This window comes from Falco punctatus (assembly GCF_963210335.1).
Source record: "Falco punctatus genome assembly, chromosome: 7".
NCBI lineage: Eukaryota > Metazoa > Chordata > Aves > Falconiformes > Falconidae > Falco > Falco punctatus.
This window is the reverse complement of record NC_137587.1, coordinates 4,543,791-4,568,851: the sequence shown is the minus strand read 5'-3', so window position 1 is coordinate 4,568,851 and position 25,061 is coordinate 4,543,791. Positions and strand designations below refer to the sequence as shown.

General features: G+C 39.3%; 1 protein-coding gene across 4 annotated transcripts in view; it reads left to right on the top strand.

Annotated features, from left to right (window-relative positions):
- The window catches only part of FLRT2 (fibronectin leucine rich transmembrane protein 2), a 65,483-nt gene extending 41,554 nt beyond the window's left edge, over positions 1–23,929 (top strand). For 3 of the 4 annotated variants that reach the window (XM_080395787.1, XM_080395785.1, XM_080395786.1), the window contains exon 2: positions 13,575–23,929. In XM_080395787.1, coding sequence (XP_080251913.1) covers positions 14,008–15,996 — 1,989 coding nt within the window. In that variant the 5' untranslated portion in view covers positions 13,575–14,007 and the 3' untranslated portion in view covers positions 15,997–23,929. Of the gene's footprint in view, positions 1–9,037; positions 9,310–13,574 lie in introns of those variants that run through there. The other variant, XM_080395788.1, reaches the window with a different exon arrangement.
- The last annotated feature ends 1,132 nt before the right edge of the window (positions 23,930–25,061 follow it).

Here is a 25,061-nt window from a genome sequence, read left to right as displayed (position 1 = left end):
GGTCCATGCATGCTACATTTCCACTGCGGTGCTCAGTCCCTAGTTCTGACCATAAAATGTGACTCACTAAAACATAAGAAATTCCTAACTCAGGCAGACCGACATTCCATCTAGCTCAGTGTTTTGTCCCCAACAAAGACAAGAAATTGTTGCAGTTGCTTTTTGCTATCTGTTTCCCCCCTGCACACCCCAGCAGTGCCCCAAATGGTGGAACTAGCCATATTAGCATGAACATCCCTTCCTCTTTTCTTTAAGGGAACCTGTTTAGAAACCATGAAATTGTGGAATCCTTTTTCGAACCTGGTGAAACTGTCTGTTCTACAGACACCTGTGGCAGCAAATTCCACTTTGCTGTCTGCTGTGTAAAAGAGTACTTTGTATCATCTGTTTTAAAAAGATATCTTTCTAACTTAATGAATCTCAGTTCCTTTTAGTATTAAAAATATGATTTTCATACAGGAATATTCCTGATACCATGCTTGTTGTCAGGCAGTGGTAGTCAGGAGCTTCCCAGGTGAAGACTGGTGCCTGTGAATTTAATAAATTTGGTACAGGTACCTATGCAAATCACCCTATATTTTCTTTCATTATAGTGCAGCTCAATGATTTGTAGGAAGTGAACTCAGAGAGTGACCAGAACAGCCACAGTGAATGTGTTTAAACATTCAGTGCTAAGTCAGTCCTTATCTGTACTTCAGAAGTGGTTGGTTATTAGTAATAATAATGAACACTTCCTTTGGCAAGTCTTCCTCCTTCATATAAGCCCTACAGAGAAGATTTGAGTACATTTTTTTTTTTTTTTTTTGGAGGAGGTTTAATGCTTAAAATACTTGCAGTCAATGTGGAAACAGATTTCTTCTGTCTCTCTCTGTCTTGCATGCGAGATGGTTTTCTGCTTCACTGCAACAGAGGAGGGCAGTATCTCCCAAAAGGCTCAAAAGCCTTGAAGATAATTGCTGCCAGGGTGGGTTAGTTTAAGCCTGTGTTTGGATAGAGCATGTGGCAGTATCTCTCAGGATGTATGGTATTAGGAAATGCAGTTCATTTTGATTGAACTAGCAAGGAAAGGATTTCTAAAATAATATTATACAGTAAACAAACTCCACTGCTGTGGGCTGAGCTCATTCAAGCTCTTAGGAGATTTGAATAGTCTGTTGTCCTCTGGCATAACTGCAACTGTTTAATTTTTTGTCCTTTATTATTTCACACCACTTTTTGAATGAAGGTCAGCTGTTGACTATAAAGGGTCAGAGATGTCTAGGTATATCTGGAGTCAAATGTCTAACAAATTCCTGCCAAATCCAAACTGAAGGGTGTGTGTGTGGGTGTGTGCGTGCGCATGCGAGCATGTGTGTGTGTGTGTGTGTGAAGGCTCAGGTGACTTCCCCCCCTTCGTATTTATTCCAATCTCAGTGCCACTTCTGTTGTCTAGGCTGTATGTCCCGCAGAAGACAACGCAGACACAGTACCCCAAAGACAGAGGTGCTGTAAAGAGGGCTTTGTTCTATAAGAACATTTCCTTTGTGTAACCAAAGCAACATCTGCAGCTTCTCCCATTCTCAGAATCCTTTTCCCAGGCTGCTTCCTGCCCTGCTGCCATTCTTCTAACCATAAAGCAGAAGATTTTGAGGTTTTTTTCCTCATTTGCTCCATAGGTATTCTTCCACATCTGCAAGCATGTATGCAATATGAATGAAACAGGAAGGTGCAAGCCTATGCCTGCTGTTACGCGTGTATGCAATAGAAATATTTCCCTGGCTATAAAAGCTGATTTGCTTTTTAGTTCCCTAATTTTATATTCCCCAATACAAAAGGATCATGTAGAGGCCACAGCAGACTAGCAGAGGTAAAATTGCTGAAAATACCACAGATTGGATGTAAAGGTAACACTAACTTTATACTCTACATCAGTGGGTTAAAACAAATATATGACTTATTAGTAAAAGTGTAAGTAAAGAACCTGTGCCTCTAGTATCTAAAATTTTGGTGTAGACATAGGTCAGGATCCCAGATTTCCCATGCTTACAAAGATACTGGTATTAGGGACCTAGCTCAGTTTTTAGTTCAAGCAAAAAACCCATCAGCAAGCCCCCAGATCCCTCAGCAGATCTTCCTATGAGGTCCATTTAAAGTACCCAGAGGTCTACACAGAAAACATAAAAGAGTGTCTTCTCATTTGATTCCTGCAGTGACCTGAATAGATAGAGTGCTCTGCAAACAGAAGAAAACAATAATTGCATTTTTGAGCAGGCGTATTCTGCTGCCTGTAGAATAGCTGAAAACTCTATCTCACTTTTTTTTTATATTTCTCCCTCTGGCCCTCTCTCAGGTTTTATTGTGCACTGCCTCTCTGCCTTCCTGAACTCATTCAAGATGTCTAGTTTTGTATAAGCACAAAATGCTGATAAGGATACTGCTGTGATGCCTTGCAATAACAACTGTGCTGAAAAGTAGCACAAGGACACATATTGATAAGGAATCCGTTGCCTGAAATGCTTTGGCACACATCAGATGGAATTTGCTTTTGGGCTGAAGGCCAACTCCAGGCTTCTGCACCTCTTAGGACCCACTTAAAAGCTATTAGGAGAGTTTAAGTGGTGTGCAAGTCTTGTTGGCTGTCTGCACAGAGCTAAAGAACACCCACTGTGAAGTGTTAATGGTAGAGGACTATGGTTTCTGCCCTACTGCTGGTAGGTATCGTCCGTGGGCCTGCTGGCAATTTTGATCTCACTGATGCAACCACACACAGACCTCAAAGGCAAAGGGGGGAAGCAGAAAAACAAAGCTGAATTACTTTCTGTGCTCTCTTCTATCTTCGTCAGGATTCATTCAGTGTGAAGGCTTTGAACTTCCTAATTGAAATAAGCTCTTTTTAAAAAAAAAAAAAAAGTTTTAGAGCAGTTATTGAGAAAATACAATGATAGAAACTTTACGACATAATACTAGGGGTTTATTCTGCTTCATAAACAACATAGGTGGCAGGTTCTTTCCCTGTGCATTGTGGAGAAAATTAGACTTATTACCATTCCTGTATCCCTCTTTCCTCTGTTCATGGTCAGAAGACTTGCAGTGCTGTATGGCACGTGAAACCATTCACACAGAATATTCTTTCCTTCAGCCATCAGCATGGGGCAGAAGAAAAACTGGCTGGAACTGCACGTTTCCAGCTTCTGGAAATATGATGTCCACTTGGCTCTGCTTTGTCTTTGTGCACCCCCTGTGTTGGCAGCATCACTGCTCCTTCAAGGAAAGACTAGAGCAGGAGGAAGACCGAGAAGTGACTTTAATCATAGCTGCAGTTGTAAACACGGTTTCTTCTTCTGCTAGGTCTTTTCTTCCCCAGGGAACTGAGCTGCTGCCAGAAATTAAAGGCAGCTAGTAGTTACTTGGTTGATGTAAACTGTTGCAGCCAGTGTTTAAACATGTAATCTGTGCTCCTTCATCCTGCAGGCGCAGTGCTCTTGCTGGCTGACACTGCCTTTGTTTATTACTCTGTGATCCCTTAAGACCTCTCATGATCTTGCGGTTTTAATTCCAGGGTTGAGAATCATTGCGTTAGAAATGTCTATTTACTATTTCTAACTTATTCTTATTTCTGCTTGTACCTAAAACTGAAGCTGTCCTGTGTTTATTTATTTGCAGTCCCATGCAGCCTCCCCTTCTCAAAGAACTTTGAAGTTAAACAAGAAATCTGAATGACTGCTGGGGAAATGTAGTATTGTACCTTTTCACCAAAGGAGAACCAAACCAGAGCCAAAGTGCCAAAGAAGTGTGCTGTCACAATCAGGACTGGGCGATTCACATCCCCATTGAACCAAACACCTTCTTTAATCCCACCACCTGTCAAATTTTCCTCAATACTTTTATTCTTCAGATGTGTACGTTCTTAGGATGTGTGCTTGGGCATCAATGTTGAAAAGGGACGACAGGACTTTCTCACTGAAAACAGTTATTATCGTAGAGAGTTACCTGAATCCTGAATGAAAACAAGCAAAAAATAAATGGAAAAAACAAGCAAAAGTAACTGAGGAAAAAAATAATCCATAAATGGTCCATATCCTTGGCAAAATGTGCTCACCCACAGCCTCTGGTGCTTCTTTTCTCTCTTTAAGGGAAATCACTGCTTTTACTGGTGTCCGGGTAAACAGTGGATCTTGAGAGAATGCTACCGCATGCTGGATGTTTTTGTACTGTTATAAAATAGGTACTGCTAACTCTTTAGTGTTTTATATTACTGTAGAATAAGTATTTTTTTGTATTCTGATGATGTGTGGGAACACAAGGTGTTTCCTGTATGAGGTGCTCTAGTGTCATTCCTGGAGTAGTGAGAATATTGCACTTTCTCCACCTGTGCATACAGGAAAGTGTAATTGGATCACTGGGAAAAGATAACAAATCCAGATCCCTAGACCCTTGTCAGGCGCTATTGATGCTGAGATATTGTACAGTGAATAAATAATTCAACTATTTAGCAGAATAGGGGTTTCACAGGCTTAACTGTATGTTCTTCATCCATCATTTTAATATCTTTCCCCTTTTCTGGCAACTGGCTATCTGAATGGCAGTGGTTTTTAAAAACAATTGATTGATAACCTTGTTTGCCTGTTACAGGGGCTGTGTCATATATGCAAGATTTGCTCTCTAGCTGCAGAACATCTTTTGTTCAGTGGCCCCATAAGTGACTACACCATACAGGACAGATTCTCTGAAGCAGTTAGAGTGCAAACAACTTTATTAATCTTTCTTGATAGCTCCTTAGCAGTGTTTATGGAGTAGTTCTTAGTACTGTGAAGGAGCAGCATGCTAAGTAGTATTAAAAGGGGAAGGAGAGATCTCCATCTGGCTTTGTTGGAAAGATGAACGTATGATGACACTTTCAGCTTTACTTGTATCAAGGTGCCTGAGAGGTTGAGGGGCAGCTAGTGCCATATTTTCTCCCTGGACCATATGCTACAAATAGGGAAGATAAGAACATGGCAGCCCACACTCATTTGCCTAAGACCCCAAATGAATGATACCCCACAAGGTAAAGTGACACCATGCAGAATCTCATCAATGATGTAGCGCCATGCAACACATTTAAAATGTGTCAAGATGTTGTCTCCACAGAAGCAATGTTTAGTCACTTAGGTCACTAAAAGCAGCTTTTTCAAATTATCCACAGACGTTTTGCCAGGCTGCCCACATATCTCTAGATAAAAGCAAACTGTTTGCTTCACAGTGTAGAATAATTTATAGGTAGGGACCAATTTGCTTGCAAAGAAACAGCAGGTTGTCTTCATTTTTTCTTAGTACAAAATGCATTATGCTAAACAAAGTACAGAACATTTGTGTTCCAAAAGGGGAATTATTTTAAATTTGTTTAGTGTTATTAGTTTTTTCTCAAACAGACGTGTCCAGTTTTTGTCACAGAAAGCTGTAAGCCCTCTGGGAGAGGGTCAAGAAAGCAAACAAAGAATATATTTTTTTTTTTTCCATTTTCCTATGTTAAGTGCAGCTGTCCAGAGGCAGATAATTCCACAACAGCTTTCATGGTTTTGAAATGTGGAATGTAAACACTATTTTATGAATGCTGTCATGACATGAAATTGTGTCAAAACTTACCTTTTTGGGTAAAAAGGTCAATTTTTCACTCTTCTTTTATCCTTTTTTCTCTCTCTGCCTCTGGTCATAAACGATGAGAAAGCGTTGGACCTCAGGCACATGTCCTATTGAAAACATAATCAAAACTGACAAATCTCCATGAAAGGTTTTGGCTTCAGTTAAATTGTATATTTTAATGAAAATGCATTTTGTTGAAACGTTCCAGATAGCTCCTCATGTAAAATTCTTTTCATCTGCCATTTCCAACTTTCTCAATCCAGCTTTACATCATCACATAGTACATTGCTGAGTTTATTGAGCCCTAGATGAGATCCATCAAAACTATTTCACCTAAGAGATGAGATCAGTTCTTTGGGGATGAAAGACTAGGTAATTAATTCACTACCATACTAAATAGATCGTTCTCACTTTTTGACAGATTTGTTAAGTTTTGAACAGCGCAGCATTAGACTGGTGAGGAATTAGACTAGGCCTTGGGGGAAGGTTAATAAAGACACCAATAGCCCTTTGCTAGTAGGTGCAATACTCCATTTAATATGAGTCCTGGAGGTGATCATCTGTTCCTCTTTGCCCGCTGGAGTGAAACTATCATGATGGTCACCATCTGGAGTAAATTTTCAACAATCAGCGATTTTGTAATGAAAGCAGGGATATTTCTTTATAAACAGATGCTTGGGCTATCAATGACTTTGGGCTGCCTTGAAGTCCTATACAACTCAGAAGCTCATGTTGGTGGAAAACCTGGAATTCTGCATGTTTCCTTCTCCCTTGTGTTCTGTGAGGGAGTCCTACCTGCTTGTGCAGAGGCAATTAAAGATTCTGTTTTTTAAATGTGTGTCCTCATTACCTTTTACTCTGACAGCTACCATTAGCTGAAATAGCACGTTTTGATGATTCCTACATTAGAATTCAGGACTCCACAGGCAGAAAGTCCTTAGAGGCAGTTTTCCATTTCTAGAACTCTCCTTCCGGGTCTGCCAGAAGCTGAAATGATCAATAACAAAGGTCTATGCAAGAATAATCCATGCAGACAGGGGTTCAGATTGGGCTGGGTGGTATAACAACCAAAAAGATAAATTTGGATGAATGGCACAACAGTGACCACTAATGCAGCCTGCAGTAGGATATGCGCTATTTCTTTGATGTTTTCCATTAGATGTTCTATAGCCTTTCATTTCTGTTTTTTATTACTAAAACCAGTCATATTTCCTGACATATATCGACTATGACAAAAATTGTATTGACCTATAGGGCAGCTGTGTGCATGAACAGGCATGAGGTTTTTTGTCATGGACTGGAAACACAGATGTTTCTAGGTTTAGAGGTTTATTACTTATCACAGGTGATATGGTCTTGATGAAGTTATGCAACATCAAATTTTGAGAATAACTTCCTTGTGTCATAAATAAGTAACTGTTGAGCAAAGGCAGGAATGAAGATACCTTAGTCCAGACAGGCTGTACTCTCCGCAGCTGAACCTTGGCATTTCAGTGCCCACTTAGGGACAAGGCTGAGAAGCTGAGCAGGATGCTTGGCACAGGACAGTGCCCAGAGGGATGAAAGCAGCCTTGAATTCATGGTTCCACCGGAGGCATTAATGCTGTTGTTCTTGCAGCTATTTCAGCCCTGCTTCCCAGAGGGAAGTGGTCACCCCAGTGATTGTCTTGCAGTTTGTTCTCTCTTTTGACCTGTCACTGGTTCCTAGTAATCAGTAAAAGGAGACAAATCTGTTGTACCTGAGCTGTATCCCTCACAAACCTTTTTTCCCTTTGCTAACTCCCTTTCCTCCTCCTCTTGCATGCCTTCTCATACCTATGCAATAATTGCACTCTGTAGTAACTCACAAATAAAAAGTGTCTTGAACCATGAAGTACATAAAATTCAATGCTCATTATTACCATGTAGAAATATTACTTTTCCCAGAAACAAAGTGCTGCACTGCTCAAACGGGTTGTCAGGCATGTAACAGAGATGCTGTCAAACAAGCCAGCAGTCACTGGTGACCCCAGACATCTGTGAGGAAAGAGAAGTGTGTGCATGTTGTGTGGGCATGGACAAAGTGGGAAGAAAACGAGTCCCAGATTTATTCGTTTATTTGTTTATTCAAGATTTCCTGCGGTCCTGGCTCCCCCTCCTGGCGCTCAGGGATTGGGCTGCCCAGATTCCCGGTGGCTGACAAGAACCTGTACACCACCCAAATTTCCAGAGACAAAGCTTTTGTTCATTCTAATATCGTGCCTTTTAGAAAGGGATTTCCTGAAGCTTGCAACCTTCAGGGAAATGTGTCTGCTTCTTAAGTTGCAGGAATGTAGCTGGAAAAAGATAAAAGGCTTGGAGGAGCGGAAGGTTAAGGAAGAGCAAGGGGGGAAGGATGGCGAATGACGTCTTTAGACCCGTTGCTGCAAGATGTACCACTCTCTAAACTTTCTTCTGCCTCCACCAAGGCAGATCCAAACCCATTTCACTTGCCTTCAGCAGGCTGCTTGATCTGAGCTGTTGAGAATAATTATAAGTGCAAACCGAGAGGCAAAACCAGGTGTCCTCATCAGAGCAGAAAAGAACATGAGGGAAGAACTCATTTGTGTACATTTGCTGAATCATTTTGCTAACAGTATTGCAAAGGCAGTAAGGTCTGTCTCTGTCAAAAGCTGTCCATATAGACTTCATAGTGTCTGTAACAGTGTACAGAGACACTTTATGGTTTCCTTCCAGGACTAGCTACCGATCATTCTCCTGACATCAATATTCACTTTAGAAGGCGGCAACAAGGATGGTTTCTTCTTTTCCTCCTCACCTCATTTTCTTCCTTTTACCTCTTCTTCTTACATAATACACACCCGTAACTATGGAGCAGCCACAGCAGCAAGCACACAGAAGGGCTTCCTCTAAAAGCATTTTGGTTCCTCTGGGTCATTTTTTTTGTGCCTTTGATGCAGAGATTATAGCCTCATACTAAATTTTGAACACAAAGTTCAAACTCGCATAACTCACAGAGAACCATAAGCAGTAAACCATCACCTAAGGCTCTAATCAGCTAAAAAAAAGCCAAAATATTCATTCATGTGTAGATGTTAGCTCTACTTATATGAAAAAAAGGGATTTGTCAGGTATTAGTCCATAATTATTTTTTGTTACCGGATGATAGAAATACAGGGGCTTTTTTCTTTAAGCACTAGGAACTCTGTACTAGGTTTCAGAGGAATGGAATCAGATTTATTTTCTGGTTGTCATTCAATTCCAGATGTAATAGCCGTGTACTTAACTGTATATTATAATTATGTAGAGTAAGATTATGACTTGATTATGACCTTGGTCTGCAGTAAAGCCAAGAAAATTTACACCAAATGGTTTTGTGCTAAATGAAAATCACTGACTGGTAGTTGCAAAAAAGAGTGGATATGACCATTTGGTTTTGGTTTTTCTTGCCTTTCAGTTTATGTTGCATGGCACCATGAGCAATGGATGAACTGCTAGGAAAAGTGGTGCTGGATGGTTAGAATATCAGAAAAAAACCCATCCAAAACCGTGGATTCCTAGGACCTATTTTTGATTATTTTCAGGATTCCTTGAAGGAAAGGTTAGCCAGGCATTGTTAATTTGATTCCCTCTGAAAATTTAATAGCCTTAATACAAAACATGGGAAGACTAATGAAGACGGATAACCTGGCTTCAGGAGCACCACAAAACTCCTGTGCTTATAGGGCTGTAAGTATCCATACGCAGGCTGTGCTCTATATGCTACCTCCTCCCTATAATCTCTGTTATCTCTCCTGGACATCAATAGGTTCCCAGGCAGCCACAGGGACCTCGCCTGGCACTGCATGTCGGGAAGAGACACCATAGACACAGCCACGGAGGCAATGGTGGTCAGTGAGGGGGGAAAGGGTTCCATAAGCAGGCTGCTAGTGGGTTGTTGGTTGTTTTTTTTTTTTCCCTAGATACCACAAATTTATGATTGAGTAGCATTTGCAGTAATATATGAATTATTGAAACATGTTTGTTTAATGAAGCGAAATTATTTCGTGGCTATGCACAGCAGGGTGACTGAAGCTTGAAGTTGTGTGGATGATTCTGACCAGTGAAAGGGACACTAATAAAACCTTCACCTTCCCGACTTGCAGCCAGGTGTTTCAGCCTTTAAATATCTTTAATCAAAATATCTTAAAGGAGCTGTTAAGTTTCAGTGTTGAACAAAAACAAATTTGAAATTTTTATCCAGTACACCACGCCAGAATTGTCCTTCTCCAGCTAGCATCAGTCATGCCAAAAGAGAATTTAAATAAGACAGGCTTGAAAAAAGACAGTGAAATAAATATGTTGATCAGAAACTCCTCTTAAGATATGAAAGGGAATATTTCCATTGATGTCAGGAACTCAGGCCACTGAGCCAAATTTTCAGACATGGCCACCTAAAACGTGTGCATATGTTCTCATCTGTTTCAATGTGCTTTTCTCTAACTTTATTATATCATTCCTTAAATCCTAATGGGATTTAATATCCTGGCTGCACTAAGACAGGAAATATCCTAGACACTTGGAAGACATTGCTTGTGCTCCAAGGAGGATATAGTGAGAAATAATAGAAATCAAGTGTACAGGGCAAAAAAATAGAAACAGAAATTAACAAGGTGGTGATGGGAAGACGTGTTATTATTGACGCTTTTACTTGTTGATTTCTTTAATTTTAAATTAGTTGTGGCAGGTTCCCTCACCCTTGTCCTTCTCTTCCTAGACTGGTATTTAGAACTGGCTGGATTCACAACATGCAGAGGCACTGCCATCTGTAGTTTATGAGTCAATTCCCCAAGATTTACAATGATGGAGCTAAGGAATACCCTTAATTCCTCCACTTCCAAAATTCTACTTCTGCAAGTGATCAGTTCATTTGCAGAGAGACTCCGTTCAGTTCTTGTAAAAATGTTGGAAACAGAGAACTTGCTTTAAGGAAGCCAACATGGCAGGAATGGGGAGAAAGCTCAATTACTCTACCTGCCTTTCATTTTGGCAATTTGCTAAAGAACAAACTGTTTCAGCTTTTCCAGCCTTCTGGAACTCGCAGAGGAAGATTTTCCATCACAGAGTTTCTTTTTCAAATCAAGCAGGTTGTTCAGCTCTTCAATCCTTTTAAAGTCTTTGGGGTAGAGATTTCTAATACAGGGACACAACTCACTTTTGCATTAGTGATTTGCTGAAATTTGTGTTACGTGGCACTATGAGCAGTGGGTGAACTGCTAGGAAAAGCAGTGAGATTTGCTGAAAAATACTGCAACTATGACCACTACTATGAGGTATTAATAAACAGTTTTAAAAGACTACTGAGGTAAAGCTTTTCCCAAACATATTATTTAAACATATTCAGTTGTATCTTTGCTTCCTCGTTCCTTCCTTAGATTACACTGCAGTCAATCCTGAAGTCATAAATATCTAATTTGATTTGTCCTTGTGCTCTTGCTTAATACAATCAACAGTAGTTACCAATGCTTATCTTCTGCGCTGAGTTTTATAGCACTGGTTTATTAAGGACAGATAGCTGGAAATTAGGATACTGCCATTAATAAAAAGACTCCATTTCTCACCATTATAAAGGGAGAAAGCAGTAGGAAAGTTTTAATAGATTTCTAAGGGCAAAACCCATGTAAGAATAAAGAGAAAAACTCCAGCGTGCCAGTTTCCAAAGTGCTGATATGCTTAAGTGACTGTCCAGTCAAAGCTCTTTTACTGGTAATATCTAATGAGAAATGCTGCGTGTTTGACCCAATATGCTAGAATCATTACTGAAATCTTTTATTCATATGCCACATTTACTTAGGTGAGAGGTGCTCTGGGCAAAGTCCTAGAAGAAGGTGCGTGCATAAATCAGTTTTAATACGGCATTCCCTCCTTAGGAGATTCCCAGCAAACCAGGAGCTGCAGCTGCCTGTAGCTGCATGTCCTCAGCTGGGCTGTCTATCATACCCAGGAGCCAAATAAAACCTCGTCAGCAATCGGACTTACAATCAAAAGAGAGCTCAGTGCAAGATACTGACCCTGTGAGGAGGTACAGGCCGTCTGTCTCTGATGATGGAAAGGGAGTGGGAGAATCACTGTTATTACTCTGTGCGGTCCCGAGCACCTCAGAGGAGGCTCTGCACATCCTTTCTTATTTTAAAAACCCAGTGTCACGATGGATCAGAGCAGTACGATGCAGATAGGAGCCAGGCCATATTAAAGGCGGATAAACTGTCACAGTTAGGCTCATGTTAGAACGTAATCCTGTTAGACTTTCTCTACAGTATCACGTCATCTTACATAATTGAAAAGAACCCACTCTTGACTGAAATATGCCTGCGAGAGAGAAAACCTTAAACAGCAGGGTGGCTAATTGTACTGTTTCCAGAAAAGGACAACACACATTATAGGCTACATTACAGTATATGTACATTTACCATTTGAATTTATAATGATAAGCTACAGGACGTTTCAGGCTCTCACATTTATCTCCAACCATTCTAGCCTTGAGGCTGATATTCGATGGTGCTCCAAATAAGTATAGTAATCTGCAAGTGCAAGGTTGCAGGGTTACAACAGTTTTGAGTCCTGAAGAGACTTTCTACACTGTCAGTCCATAGGCTTCCCAAAAGCAGCATTTGGGACGTGTCATGAACTGCACAGCTGTGGCAGAAGAACAAGCTTTCACGTATTCCTGAATTACATTTATTTCTGAATTACCTGGATGGTGCTTAAACTGCTTAAATAAAGGGGAAAAGATTTTTAAACGTGATTTCTGTTCACTGAAATTGCATTTTGCTGAAATCCCAGCCAATGAGTTTTGATTTGGGCAAACAAAATCTGGAAAAATACTGTGCTTATGTAACTGCTATTCAAGACACAGATCTACACATGCTTGGTACTTGGCAGGGTTTATATCCTTCAGTAGGTTCAAGTACGAAAAATGCAGCGTTTGTTTTCAGTCAATGGAAACAACATACAACAAGACATCATCATACAGTACAGTATCTTTCACTGCATGCTTTAGAGAGTTGTGTGGTTATAGATCTGAATAATAAATAGTAGCTGGGAATGTAAAAGTTAAAAATTACACTTGCAAGCTGAAAATATACCTTAAAGAGCTCATCTATGCTAAAGCTAACAAACTTGTTTATGTAGCCATTCACAGACAACTGTGTAGCAGAATTAAAAGAAGTATCTAACCTTTATGGTTTCAAAGAAAGTGCTTTCCTGCAAAGCTGCTGTAGTTTGAGCTGATATGCTAAAACACTAACTTAGCAGATGTGAGCCTGTTTCATTTAGTGGAAAGCTAATTCTGAAGTCTGTTGACAGCACAGTTCACATCAGAAACAGTATCAGGATGATAGTTTTAGCAAATACATGCCTTACAGCAGGTTATCTTGTGTTTGCGGATTACCATACTTATTTAAAAGACTCTCCTCATAAGTAGCTAATTCACTGTAGTAAGGTGCAATAATCTGGTAGTGTGCATTAAGTTGGAGAATATACATAATGGCATTACAGAAATAGAAGCAGAACATTCCAGAGTCTGGTAGGAAATGAAGAAAACATGGAGTGTGATTAAATAGTACAGCCCAGAGCCTACTCTGTCAGGCATCAGTGAATAGCATTCATTGAAGTCAGTGGTTCTGCAAAAGAAAAGAATACCTGAGCAAAAATTTCCAGTTAAATGGTTTAGTTTTAGGTTTGTAAAATGTTTTATTTTTAGGATTTGAAACACTGTGAGAGTACAAAGACTGGAAGTACAATATGCAAACACAAGTGATAGATCTAGCCTTCACTGAAGTCACTGGAAGTCTTTCAATCACTGCAATGACTTTGCATCAAATCTATTTCAAGACTATTTTTTTCCCCAGAAAGCCACAAAGAGCACAGCCTTAGAATAGCCTTCCAATGGGCTTGATCTTCCCTATTAAACATTTCACGCTATTCATCTTTTTCTTTTCTCTTTTCTTTTACAGGCAAGCCAGATCTGGCAGATAGCTGATATGAGGACTTTGGTGACTTCAGAAAGCCGAGTTTAACACCAACAGACTTCAGTGAAAGGAAATATTAACCCTCCAAGCAACTCATACACAGACAACTTTTGGTAGCTTTAAATTAACCTGTTGCTCACCTGCAGAGACATGCCTGTTGTTTCTTTCAGCACACATGGAGGAGGGCCACAAACTTTGTAACCCTGGCTAATAAGACTGTGGCTTTCTTATCACAAGTAGGAGGTAGGCCAATTGTAAAAGGATTATTTTATACATAGCCTCCAGGACTTTAGCTCTGGCATGAACACTGGACAAAAAAAATAGAAGCTAATTTTAATGACCTGAGATTTTGCTACCTGTGCTTTATTATTGTTATCAGTTCGTTAACACTTTGGTACTTTATTTCTTTAAATTAGAAATGGGTTCTTGGACTAGAATGTGGCCCACAGATTGGGCTGTCCTCATGAAATCATGGCTTATCTTTTCCCTGGGGCTCTACGTGCAGGTCTCCAAAACCCTGGCCTGCCCAAAAGTGTGCCGCTGTGATCGAAACTTTGTCTACTGTAATGAGCGAAGCTTGACCTCAGTGCCTCTTGGGATACCGGAGGGTGTAACCGTCCTCTACCTCCATAATAACCAAATTAATAATGCTGGATTTCCTGCAGAGTTGCACAATGTCCAGTCTGTGCACACAGTCTACCTATACGGCAACCAATTGGATGAATTCCCCATGAACCTGCCCAAGAATGTCAGGGTTCTCCACCTGCAGGAAAACAACATTCAGACCATTTCTCGGGCTGCCCTCGCTCAGCTTCTGAAGCTGGAAGAGCTACACCTTGATGACAACTCCATTTCCACTGTTGGCGTTGAGGATGGGGCATTCCAGGAAGCCATCAGCCTCAAGCTTCTGTTCTTGTCCAAGAATCACTTAAGTAGCGTACCAGTAGGCCTTCCGGTGGACTTACAAGAACTTCGAGTAGATGAAAACCGAATTGCTGTCATTTCAGATCTGGCCTTCCAGAATCTTACAAGTCTGGAGCGTCTGATAGTGGATGGCAATCTCCTTACTAATAAAGGCATAGCTGAAGGTACCTTCAGCCACCTTTCCAAGCTCAAGGAATTCTCAATAGTACGGAATTCACTGACCTACCCTCCTCCTGATCTTCCAGGTACACATCTGCTAAGGCTCTACTTGCAGGACAACCAGATAACCCATATACCACTCACAGCCTTTTCAAACCTCCACAAGCTGGAACGTCTCGATATTTCTAACAATCAACTTCGGATGTTGGTAAAGGGGGTATTTGATAATCTCCACAACCTGAGGCAACTCACTGTAAGGAATAATCCCTGGTTGTGTGACTGTAGTATTAAGTGGGTCACTGAATGGCTCAAATTTATTCCCGCTTCCATCAATGTACGGGGTTTTATGTGCCAGGGACCAGAGCAGGTCCGAGGTATGGCAGTCAGGGAGCTCAATATGAATATGTTGTCATGCCCCACCACCACCCCTGGTCTGCCACTTGTCATCACCCCCGTCCCTGACGCAGCCATGCCAACTACATTAGTTCCCACCTCATCAGTTCCTCCCCCAAGTAGCAAATATAATCCTCTCACTCCCACCATAGCCACACTCCCCACTGTGCCTGACAGGGAGGACAGAGAAAGGGTGACACCTCCTGTATCCGAACGGATTCAACTCTCCATCCATTTTGTGAATGACACTTGCATCCAAGTTAACTGGATGTCTCTTTTTACCGTGATGGCGTATAAACTCACATGGGTTAAAATGGGCCATAGTCTGGTAGGAGGAATTGTGCAGGAACGAATAGTTAGTGGTGAGAAGCAACACTTAAGCTTGGTAAATCTGGAGCCCAAATCCACCTATCGGATTTGTTTGGTTCCACTGGATACTTATAACAATTACCGAACTGCAGAAGACACTGTCTGCTCAGAAGCTACAACCAAGGCTTCCTTTTTGAGCAACGGCAGCAACATCCCCTCCAGCCACGAGCAGACGACTTCTCAGAACCTGGGCTCCCCATTTCTGCTGGCAGGGTTGATTGGGGGTGCAGTGATATTTGTCCTCGTGGTCCTCCTCAGCATTTTTTGCTGGCACATGCACAAAAAAGGGCGTTACACCTCCCAGAAGTGGAAATACAACCGGGGCCGTCGGAAAGATGACTACTGTGAGGCAGGGACCAAGAAGGACAACTCCATCCTGGAGATGACGGAAACCAGCTTCCAGATTGTCTCCTTAAATAATGATCAGCTCCTTAAAGGAGATTTCAGACTGCAGCCCATTTATACCCCAAACGGGGGCATTAACTACACAGACTGCCACATCCCCAACAACATGCGATACTGCAACAGCAATGTCTCAGACCTGGAGCACTGTCATACGTGATAGTGAGAGGAGATGGGGGTGTCTAGGACAAAGAGGAAAAACTCTGGAAAAAGTAACCCCCCAAACAACAATGAAAAAATTACATTTGATAAATGTTACACAGATGCATTTATGCATTTGAATACTCTGTAATTTATACGGTGTACTATATAATGGGATTTAAAAAAAGTGCTATCTTTTCTATTTCAAGTTAATTGCAAATGGTTTTGTAACTCTTTGCTTTTTAAATCTTTAAAAAATATTGCTAAGTACTGTACAGGGTTGTACAATAAGAACCCAATGTCATGGCAAAGGAAAGAATGACTCATTCTTCAAGCATTAACCACTTTGCTGTCGAAGCTGTCTGAGGGATGTTAAGTTTCTAGGTGTCCTGTAGTACAGGAAAATAAGTGCATATTAAAACAGGGTCACTAGGAACGGACAAAAGAGACTCAGATAAAATAGGTACAACCCTTCTGACCTGAACCCGGCAGTTGCTGTTGAGCTTCAAACAATTGGAAATACTTCCATTCCCCTTTGTCAGTTCTGCGTTTCCTACCTCCAGCTGAAAGCTGGAGTCCTGAGTGCTACCAAAAAGGCTACTTTCTCCTTTGGTTAGTTTTCTCCCAATATACTTGGAATAGGAAAGGTAGACAGCTCAATGTCAATCTCAAAGTGACCTTGATTCCTATTTGCCAGTGCTACTCTGACAGCATCCCCCAATACTATACACTTTTATGATAGAAACAGTTCCTGGTTTTCATTATGATTAAGAAGCTTTAGGCATTCTCTGACCCTTCTCAGTGGGAGATGAAGGTTATCAGTATGTAACAGATAGCTGTCATTAAGCTGTACCTCTCTTTAATAGAGCGGCATTTGTTGACACAGCATGTTCAGGTAAAGCTTGAATGAGGGGAATTCTGAGTGCTCCCAGCTCTGCAGTATTCATGTAGAATTTGGAATCAAAAAGTGTAAATTGCTGAAGATGTGATGCAAAATATGATGCCAATAGAAAGGTTGCTGTTGGCTTTTATAGTTCAAGCCCTGTTTGATTTAGGGCTCTGAGTTATGTTTAGTATGGAGAGGTAGGGAAAAAAAGAAAACAGAGAAAATAAATAAGAAAGACCTTTAAAATATTTATTTATTATTGGAAAGGCCTCCAGGCCTGTTAAGAACTGAAATATGTTCAGCAGGGAAAATTACGTGTAAATCCTGGTTGCTTTTTTGGGGGGTTGTTCCCCGACACCACCTCACACCCACCCCCCTCCTTCAAGTATAAAGAGACAGACATTAGTTAAGCGTTTGATTAGCTGAGGAATTTTGAGAACACAGGTACACACTGTCCTTCTGAATTACCCTTCTTTTATCTTAAGCTTTCAAAAATTTTCTACAACTATCAGTGCTTTCTAAGCAGTAGGTGGGCTTAGAATTTGCTTTTTTTATTCCCTCAAATTCCGTAGCTGGAATACTTTCTGAGTCCTTGAGATTTACGTGCACTATGCGAAACATCATGCTTGTATTAAAACCTTGATGCTGCTCTCAAAATCACGTAACATTCCAGCCACTCCGTTGACTCTGTGACTGCCAAGCACTCCGGATTTCTTGCCAGCTCAGTGGTAGAATCTAATCCTTCCTTTCTTTCAGTTTGTTTATTTTTTAACGCAAGCAAAAGTTCACAGCAAAGAGAAAAGAAGGAGAGAGAAAAAAGAGAGAGAGAAAACTTTCCTGAGGGAGTAGGGAACCAAAGAGAAAACTTTTTACAGTGACCAGCTAGGGACGAGAAGAAGTTGTTACAATGGATTGGAAGTAAAGGCTGAAGCACTTTCACTGTGGAATGCTTAGACTTTTCACTTTATGAGGCTGCTTATGTTGGGAGAGAGAGTTTTAATCCTTTCCTTTGCTCATTTCGCTCAACCCATTCTTGAATCCCAGCAGTCTATGAGTGTGCAGTTTCTGAAATTCAAATCGCATGATAGCACTCATTTTCTGCAATGGCAAAATGAATCTAATTATGACTGAAGGCAAAGTACAATCATTGTATAAGGAACGGCATCCTCCCCCTAACACCTTTTATAATCACATTTTGAAATTCCACTCTATATTCTGTATGTTTGCTATTTTCTTCAGCTATAACAGGTATTTTAGGCAACCTGTGTGGCTACTGTAATAGTAAAGTCACTGAAATGTTGCTGAATAAAAGGCTGCCATATGATTTCAAATGGTGTAATTCTAGGTAGAAACGTCTATGCAAAGTGTTTTTTTCTGTGACCTATTTACTGAAGATTATGATGAGAAGGTTGATACTTTTGTTTTGTTTGTTTCATATGTTTTACGTGCCAAAGCCCACAAGACAAGCAGCAAATAGTTGTGCCTCTGCACGCTTCCATTGCATGCTGGAGTTTGTTTGAAATTAAGTAGAGCCAGAGATTCCCGTTGGGTGTGGATGTAGTATTTAATTTCACTGAAATAACTAGCTTTACGTTTGATTTCAAAAGGCATCCTTTGAAAGTACGCGCTTACTAGAATTTCATACATCAATGACTGATGCTGGAGGAATCTTTGTCCTCCTTGATGAACATCTTCTGTTCCAGGCCTCAGGATACCATAGTTTCAAGATGAGCTAGGCGCCTTATTTGTAGCAAAAGACGTATTCAGGGAGTTCAGCCGTACTGCAGGTGAATGATCCACAAACCCAAACCAATGACAAGTGTGGTTGCTGTCCTAATAGGGTGAAAACAGAAGGCATTCACAAAGCATTTTGATCTCAGATGATGAAATGTATATATATCTATCTGTGGACTATTACTCGCTTACCTAGATCAAAAATCAAAATGATATTAAAGATAGCATAGTTTAAGCTTCTTATCAGTATGAAAAAGAATATATATATTGGTATGGGATACTGACAAAGTTTCTTTTCTATAAATCCACTTCTAAAAAAAAAGTAGCAAGCCACTTATACCAAAATTTATGGACAGACCTGGGAGTGTTAGCTAAAAAATATTCACAGTTGTAATCAACTGAAAGGTCTTATGTTTCATTTGAAGGGTGTTTCTCCCAATTCAGTTTGTTTTTTTTTTTTTCTTTAAAAAATACAGTTAATGTATTTCAGCCTACAACAGAGTTTGGGACTTTTCAAAGTGCCAGTCACACAAACAGCTGAGACTTCATTTCAGCTCACATCTAGAGAAGCACATAATAGACAATTTTTGCTAGGTGAAGTATTTGGAAAGAGTCAGAGTTAAAATTGGGCAATGATCTTTTGGTGCTGTAAAGTTCAAGATTAGCAGCTTTTTCCTTGGGCTTTGTAAAATAGGGTCATCTTCACTTAGTACAAATATATGACCACATATACTGACTAAAGGCTACAGAGCAGAAGTCCCAAATTTGTGCATATACAACTCATCCAAAATACTCACTCTGAGGTGCTGATTTGGACAGGTTCTTTGGACATGGGGACAAACGAGTGGTTTACAGACAAGATCTTACCCATCTTCCTTTGTATGCTGCTAATAGCTGTATACAGTAGCAGAAAAGATTGGTGAGTGGAATAAAACCATAGTTTAAGTGAAATTATGTTAAAGCAGTATCACAACACTGCTGTGCCCGATGCTTGGGTTCCTTCTGAAGACTTATTTATTTACAAATAGGTCCTCATTTTCACTGATTCTGTCACTGTAACAAGTGTTCCTTGCATGTAGCTTGCTGGCAGAAACATCTGACGAATGCATGGACTTTGTGTTAATGGGTTCTTATTGGAGATATTGTTATTGAATTTCTTCATAAGAATTTTTTAGGGATTGGGTTACTTGGGACTGAAAAGATATTAGCAGTTTTCCCTGTAAACCAATAAAGGACTACAATGAATGTCACGTAAAACAGAAAAACAAAGTGGCATATGCTATTTGCTACTAGAGTAGTTCAACTATTTTTTTCTCTCAGTCATTTTCTCTTTTCATGAGAGAAAATTTCTCCCTCTGAGAAATATATTGATTTTAATTTTGCAAGCAAAAGAACTTTATGCATATTGTATTGTTGTTATGGTTTTAAGGGTCTACATAAGGCACTTTATTAATGACATTTAAGTGAAAGTTCAGCTTTTGACAGTGAAGTGGTTAATCCCCATTGAATTCTCCATTTATAGTACTTCTTCACCTTAAAATTAACATGGAGATATTAAAGGTTTTTCTTTAAAACATGAGAATAATGGTTTTACTTATGACTTACCTTTCCAGCTCAGTGGAAAAACAAAACAGAAATGAGTGCCAAAACCAAAAGTTACTGGCTCTGAGCCTCATCAGATCATGCCTGATGCTCTCGTCTAAACACAGAGATAATCCTAGGAAGCTGATGATCACTCCTTCCCTGAACTCTTCCGAACAGGGTGCTTTTTATCCCAGATGATACTGCAGGCAATATTGAAGCATTTGACATTAAATGTTTGTACAGCAGAGAATGTCTTGCTCTTTAAAAGGACACTGGCTAGTAGTCCATCTGGAAAACTAGCACAAAAGAGATTTGGCAAGCTTTTATTGTACTGGGGCTCTGTGGAAATGTGCCTCGTGAGAGCTGAATTCTGACCCTCTCAGAAACAGATAAGCTACTAAACAAATTATTATCATCACTCGGTCCCAAACATCTGAAGATGATCTTTCACAAAATTGATTTTAACTGAGACATGCACACTTGATTCTGTTCTGTGTTTGGTATACTTTCTATCTTTAACATGGAAAAATAGATGGTTTGAAGTCTGCATTATCTGTTTTCTGCAATCTGCCATGTTGCACGCATTGTTAACTTCAAAACCTCACTATACACTATATATTATCTTGTTGACATATTCAGTAAAGAGTTATTTAAAAAAATACAACAATCCTGCTGTATTTATATGAACAAGTTAATTAAAATAAGGATGTGAATATCTCAAAGGGGAAACAGAAAAGCAAAAATATCAATCTTCTGTACTTTCATTCCTGGAAATATTTTCAAATGTTCTACTTTATGTCCACCGTCTCTTCAGGTTCTAAAAGACAAATATTTTCATCTTCTGTCTCTCAAAGAGTTAAAGCATTTGTTACTTCAATTTCTCAGATTTAATCTTGTCTTTATAAGATTATCCCATTCTGATATGCGTGTAGGAAAGCACTGTAAAACAGGAACAGATTGTATTCCAGTGTTTGCAATTAATAGGTACATTTAAGCAGCTACACATGTCTGTAACAAATATATATGTGGAAGCTGTGACCCATTATGTGCATAGTCATTTGATAAATGCATTTGACATTCATCCTTGACAATCTTAAACCTGCCTTTTACCTATTACTATCTATTTAATCTGTTTCCTTGAAATGAAATGTGATTTTTTTCCACAATTCTCCCTTCAAAATTGTTCTTGAATTTTCAGAATGCACAACATTCAGACATAGGCCTTAATAAATTTTTGTATATCTTATACCTAACATATATGGTAATATATACAGTATATATAAAGATATGCTTTAGCCACTTAGAAATGAAAGTCACCCCTCTTCTAGTTACCTATACAAGAACTAATTTTTGGCTTTGCCATAACCTGAAGTACTGGATGTTACAAGCTGTGTCACTTCAAAACTTTGAAATGTGATATTGCTGAGTGTCACAATTCCTCTAGAAATTATTTTGTTCTCTGTCTTAACCCCAAATGTCAAGTAAAATTACTGAGAAACGCTGTGCAACACATCCACATCTAGCGCCCCACCACCACCACCTTAATGTGCCTCCCTGAACTTGATGTTTATTCTGAGTAACTGAACTTCTTGTCTCACCGCAGGAGGGTGGACAGTAGAGGTAAAGTGAATGATAAACACTTGCAACCATTTATGTATTTCTGGCAAAAATAATGGCATCATCATTTTCAATCGACAATTTTGTTTTCTCTCTGTCACAAAAAATTTGACAAACGCTGACTACTTCATCAGATAATATTTTAGTAACCTCAAAATGATTTATCATAATAGAGATCAATCTTTATATTTACTTTTTGTAGGGGTAAGCTCAGTTATCTGGAGCTGTTCACACACATGTATATGTGCATCTAAATTCCTGGGGTTGTGTATGGAGGGTTTAGCTACAAGGAATTCCCAAAGCAAGTACACGGAGGGCTATATTTCTTTATTGTTCAGTCAATATTTTTCTTTATTTCACTTTAAAAAGAGCTCTTCTATCTAAAGAAGTGTTATGGTGCCACGTGGAGAAACTACATTTGGTCATTGAAGTACAAAACAAATGTTTTAATTCTACTTGAAGTGCCACTGAGAGTGAAGGCTCAAACTAGAGATCGCTAAAGTACTTCTGTCACAGAGTAGAGACCTGGTGAATTGTTTAACAATAATTTGCATTCCTAAAACAAATCAGTACACTCTGATGGTAAAATCCTGGCCACACTGATTTCAAATATAAATTGGAGTATTTATAGGAATAATATATATTTCAGAAGGATTGTGAAAAACATTCAGTATGACACGTATAATATGTCGCACTATGTATCCCCAAATTAAATACATCAGCTGACTAAGGCAGGAAGCCTATGGTATCTCTTTTGAAAAGCTAGGGGAGCAGTGAAACAGACTTCACAGAAAATGAGGTGAGACAGAAATACGTACTGAGCAACATTGTCCAATGTAAAGCCACAAATGGGGGGCTGAGCACAGCAGGAACGTTCTTGTACACGTAAACACGCACATCTTCTGCTTAGAACTCTGTATTATTGCTAACAGATGTGACTGCAAAAATGCATGCATGAATAGAAGGGTTTATAGTATAGTACACTTTGGTGGGGACATCTTGTATAGAATAAGAAGAATCTTGACTCTGTGCACTGGGTCTGTTATCTATCTTCCTCTGTATAGACAGGATTCATATACAGGAGGAAGTAACAAAAGAGGAACGAAAGTCATACTGATGACCCTATCCTCGTTTTCTGAATGTAGAAAGCCTTGAAGAATGATGACCTTGTGTAAACTATTACAGAAAATCCAACTCAAATGCATGTGTGTGTTTACACCTTTAACATGCTCTGTGCAAAAGTGAGAAGGCTCCGTGATGAGGATCAGTCAGTGTGCCAAGCTGAGCACAACCATTCTTAAAAAGCACAATTGCCAGAAACATTCTGTTAAAATGGTGTATTTCTGGAGTGAAATCAATATTTCTACTCCGATAGCATTTGGGCAGGTGATCACATAGATAAAATTCTTTGTGATGAGGTCTGGAACAATGTGTCTAAAGATGGAATGCTGTAATTTTCATACTTTGAAACTGCTTGATGAAAAAAAGGCAGATTTTGTTCCGTGAAGATGAAATGTAGGAATAATGATGGACAGAATGCAGAGATACTCCCCTTTACTGACATTTTATGGACATGAAAAAGGACACATACACATGCTTTATACATATACATTTGTGACATGATTTTAAATTTCCTTTACAATTTTCTGACTCCTCAGATGAGACACACTTCTAACACTTGTACAATATTCCAAAACATTTAAATCCTCAGAAATTACTGCAATTCCTTTCAATTAATAGAAACAAGAAAATGAGATTAAATGAGTATTTGCAGAAAGTGAACCCTACTTTCTCAGTGCTTTAGCTGTGGTAAAAAACAAAAAAAAAAGAAAACCCAAACAAACAAAATAAAAGAATGAAAGAAGACAACTGTTAAACTAGAATAGCCTTGCATTTCTGTTTAGGTAAGTCCTTCCAGATTTGTAGCACACTCAGTTGAATGTCGAACTTTGGTTTGACTTGAAAGTCAAATGATTTAAATGCCAGTGCTGTAAGCTTGACCTCCTATACCTTCCCAGGCTGGTTTGTGCATTCCCAGTTCAGGAACCAATAGGTAATTCATTGCTCTCTGACTCACAACCTGAATGTTAAGACATTTTCCCCATTAAAGAACCATGTTAAGAAAATCTGAGAGTCGGTGCGAAGTACTGCAGTATATGTTAGTGTGTGTAATTTCGTTTATTCAAGCAGGGTGTTAGCATGGCTTTGTAAGCGAGGATTGCAGTAGCAAGGCATGCACATTAACTCTGTCATTTTCAAGAAAACCTTTCTCACCAGTATTAGACACTACTTCTAGGTGACAAAAAGCACATATGACTTATCAGGCTTATATGACTTAGAAAAATAAACAAATGGGAATCGAGAAAGGAGAGACATTCCCAATTATTGTAGTTATACTAATAATACACAGTTGAGTACTTTAAGCAATTAAATAAGATCTTATAAAAGTATTGAAGCTTTTCTTATTAAAGGTCCCTAGCGAGCATATATTCTATTTCCTATTCAGAAGCAATGAGTTTAGTCAACTTTTCACTTACATCTGCATTGCAGGTTAGTTTTGAAATCAGTATTTTCTTTTTATTTTTTTCCCCTGATTAAAGGGAGCCGCATCACATTCATATTATTCTCCAATCTATTTGGTCATGATGTTTATTTGTAAGGCTGTCCATGCACTGATTTACTTTGTCATCTATGAAAAGTTTGAGGGATAGGTTACTTTAAGTATGATACTTACTTTCATGAAAAATTTGTAGTTAACTGTATTTCTATACATTTCCGCTTTGGTTTTGGCTTTCCTTTTTACAATTCAACATTATGTACAAGTGGAAAATTGAGCAAACTTAAAGTAGACTGCATTTAAATTACTTTCTTCTACAATTATAGCAATGGCAAGACTATGTCTTCTTTTTAGCAGAAGACAAAATTTAAGAATACTGAATTAAGAAAGAAATTATCTTAAAAATTTTTGCTATCAATTTTAAGTTGAATTCAGTATTTTTTTTTAACATTTTGTTACAGTAGTCATGCTAGGAAGTTGAGCTGTGAAGACTGGATAAACTCAGGTTTGTGGTCATAGGAACCTCATGTTTGGAGGTTCAGTTTTACAGATCATTACTAGTAGCTGCACAATGAAGAGGGGAAAAAGGTTTCTTCTTCCTTACTGAGGTACATCAGATTCCCTTCTGTAGTAATTCAAGGGGGAATACAGCGATCTCTGTCAAAAACCAGGGTGTCCAGAACAGAAGGAAAATAACTGGAGTCAT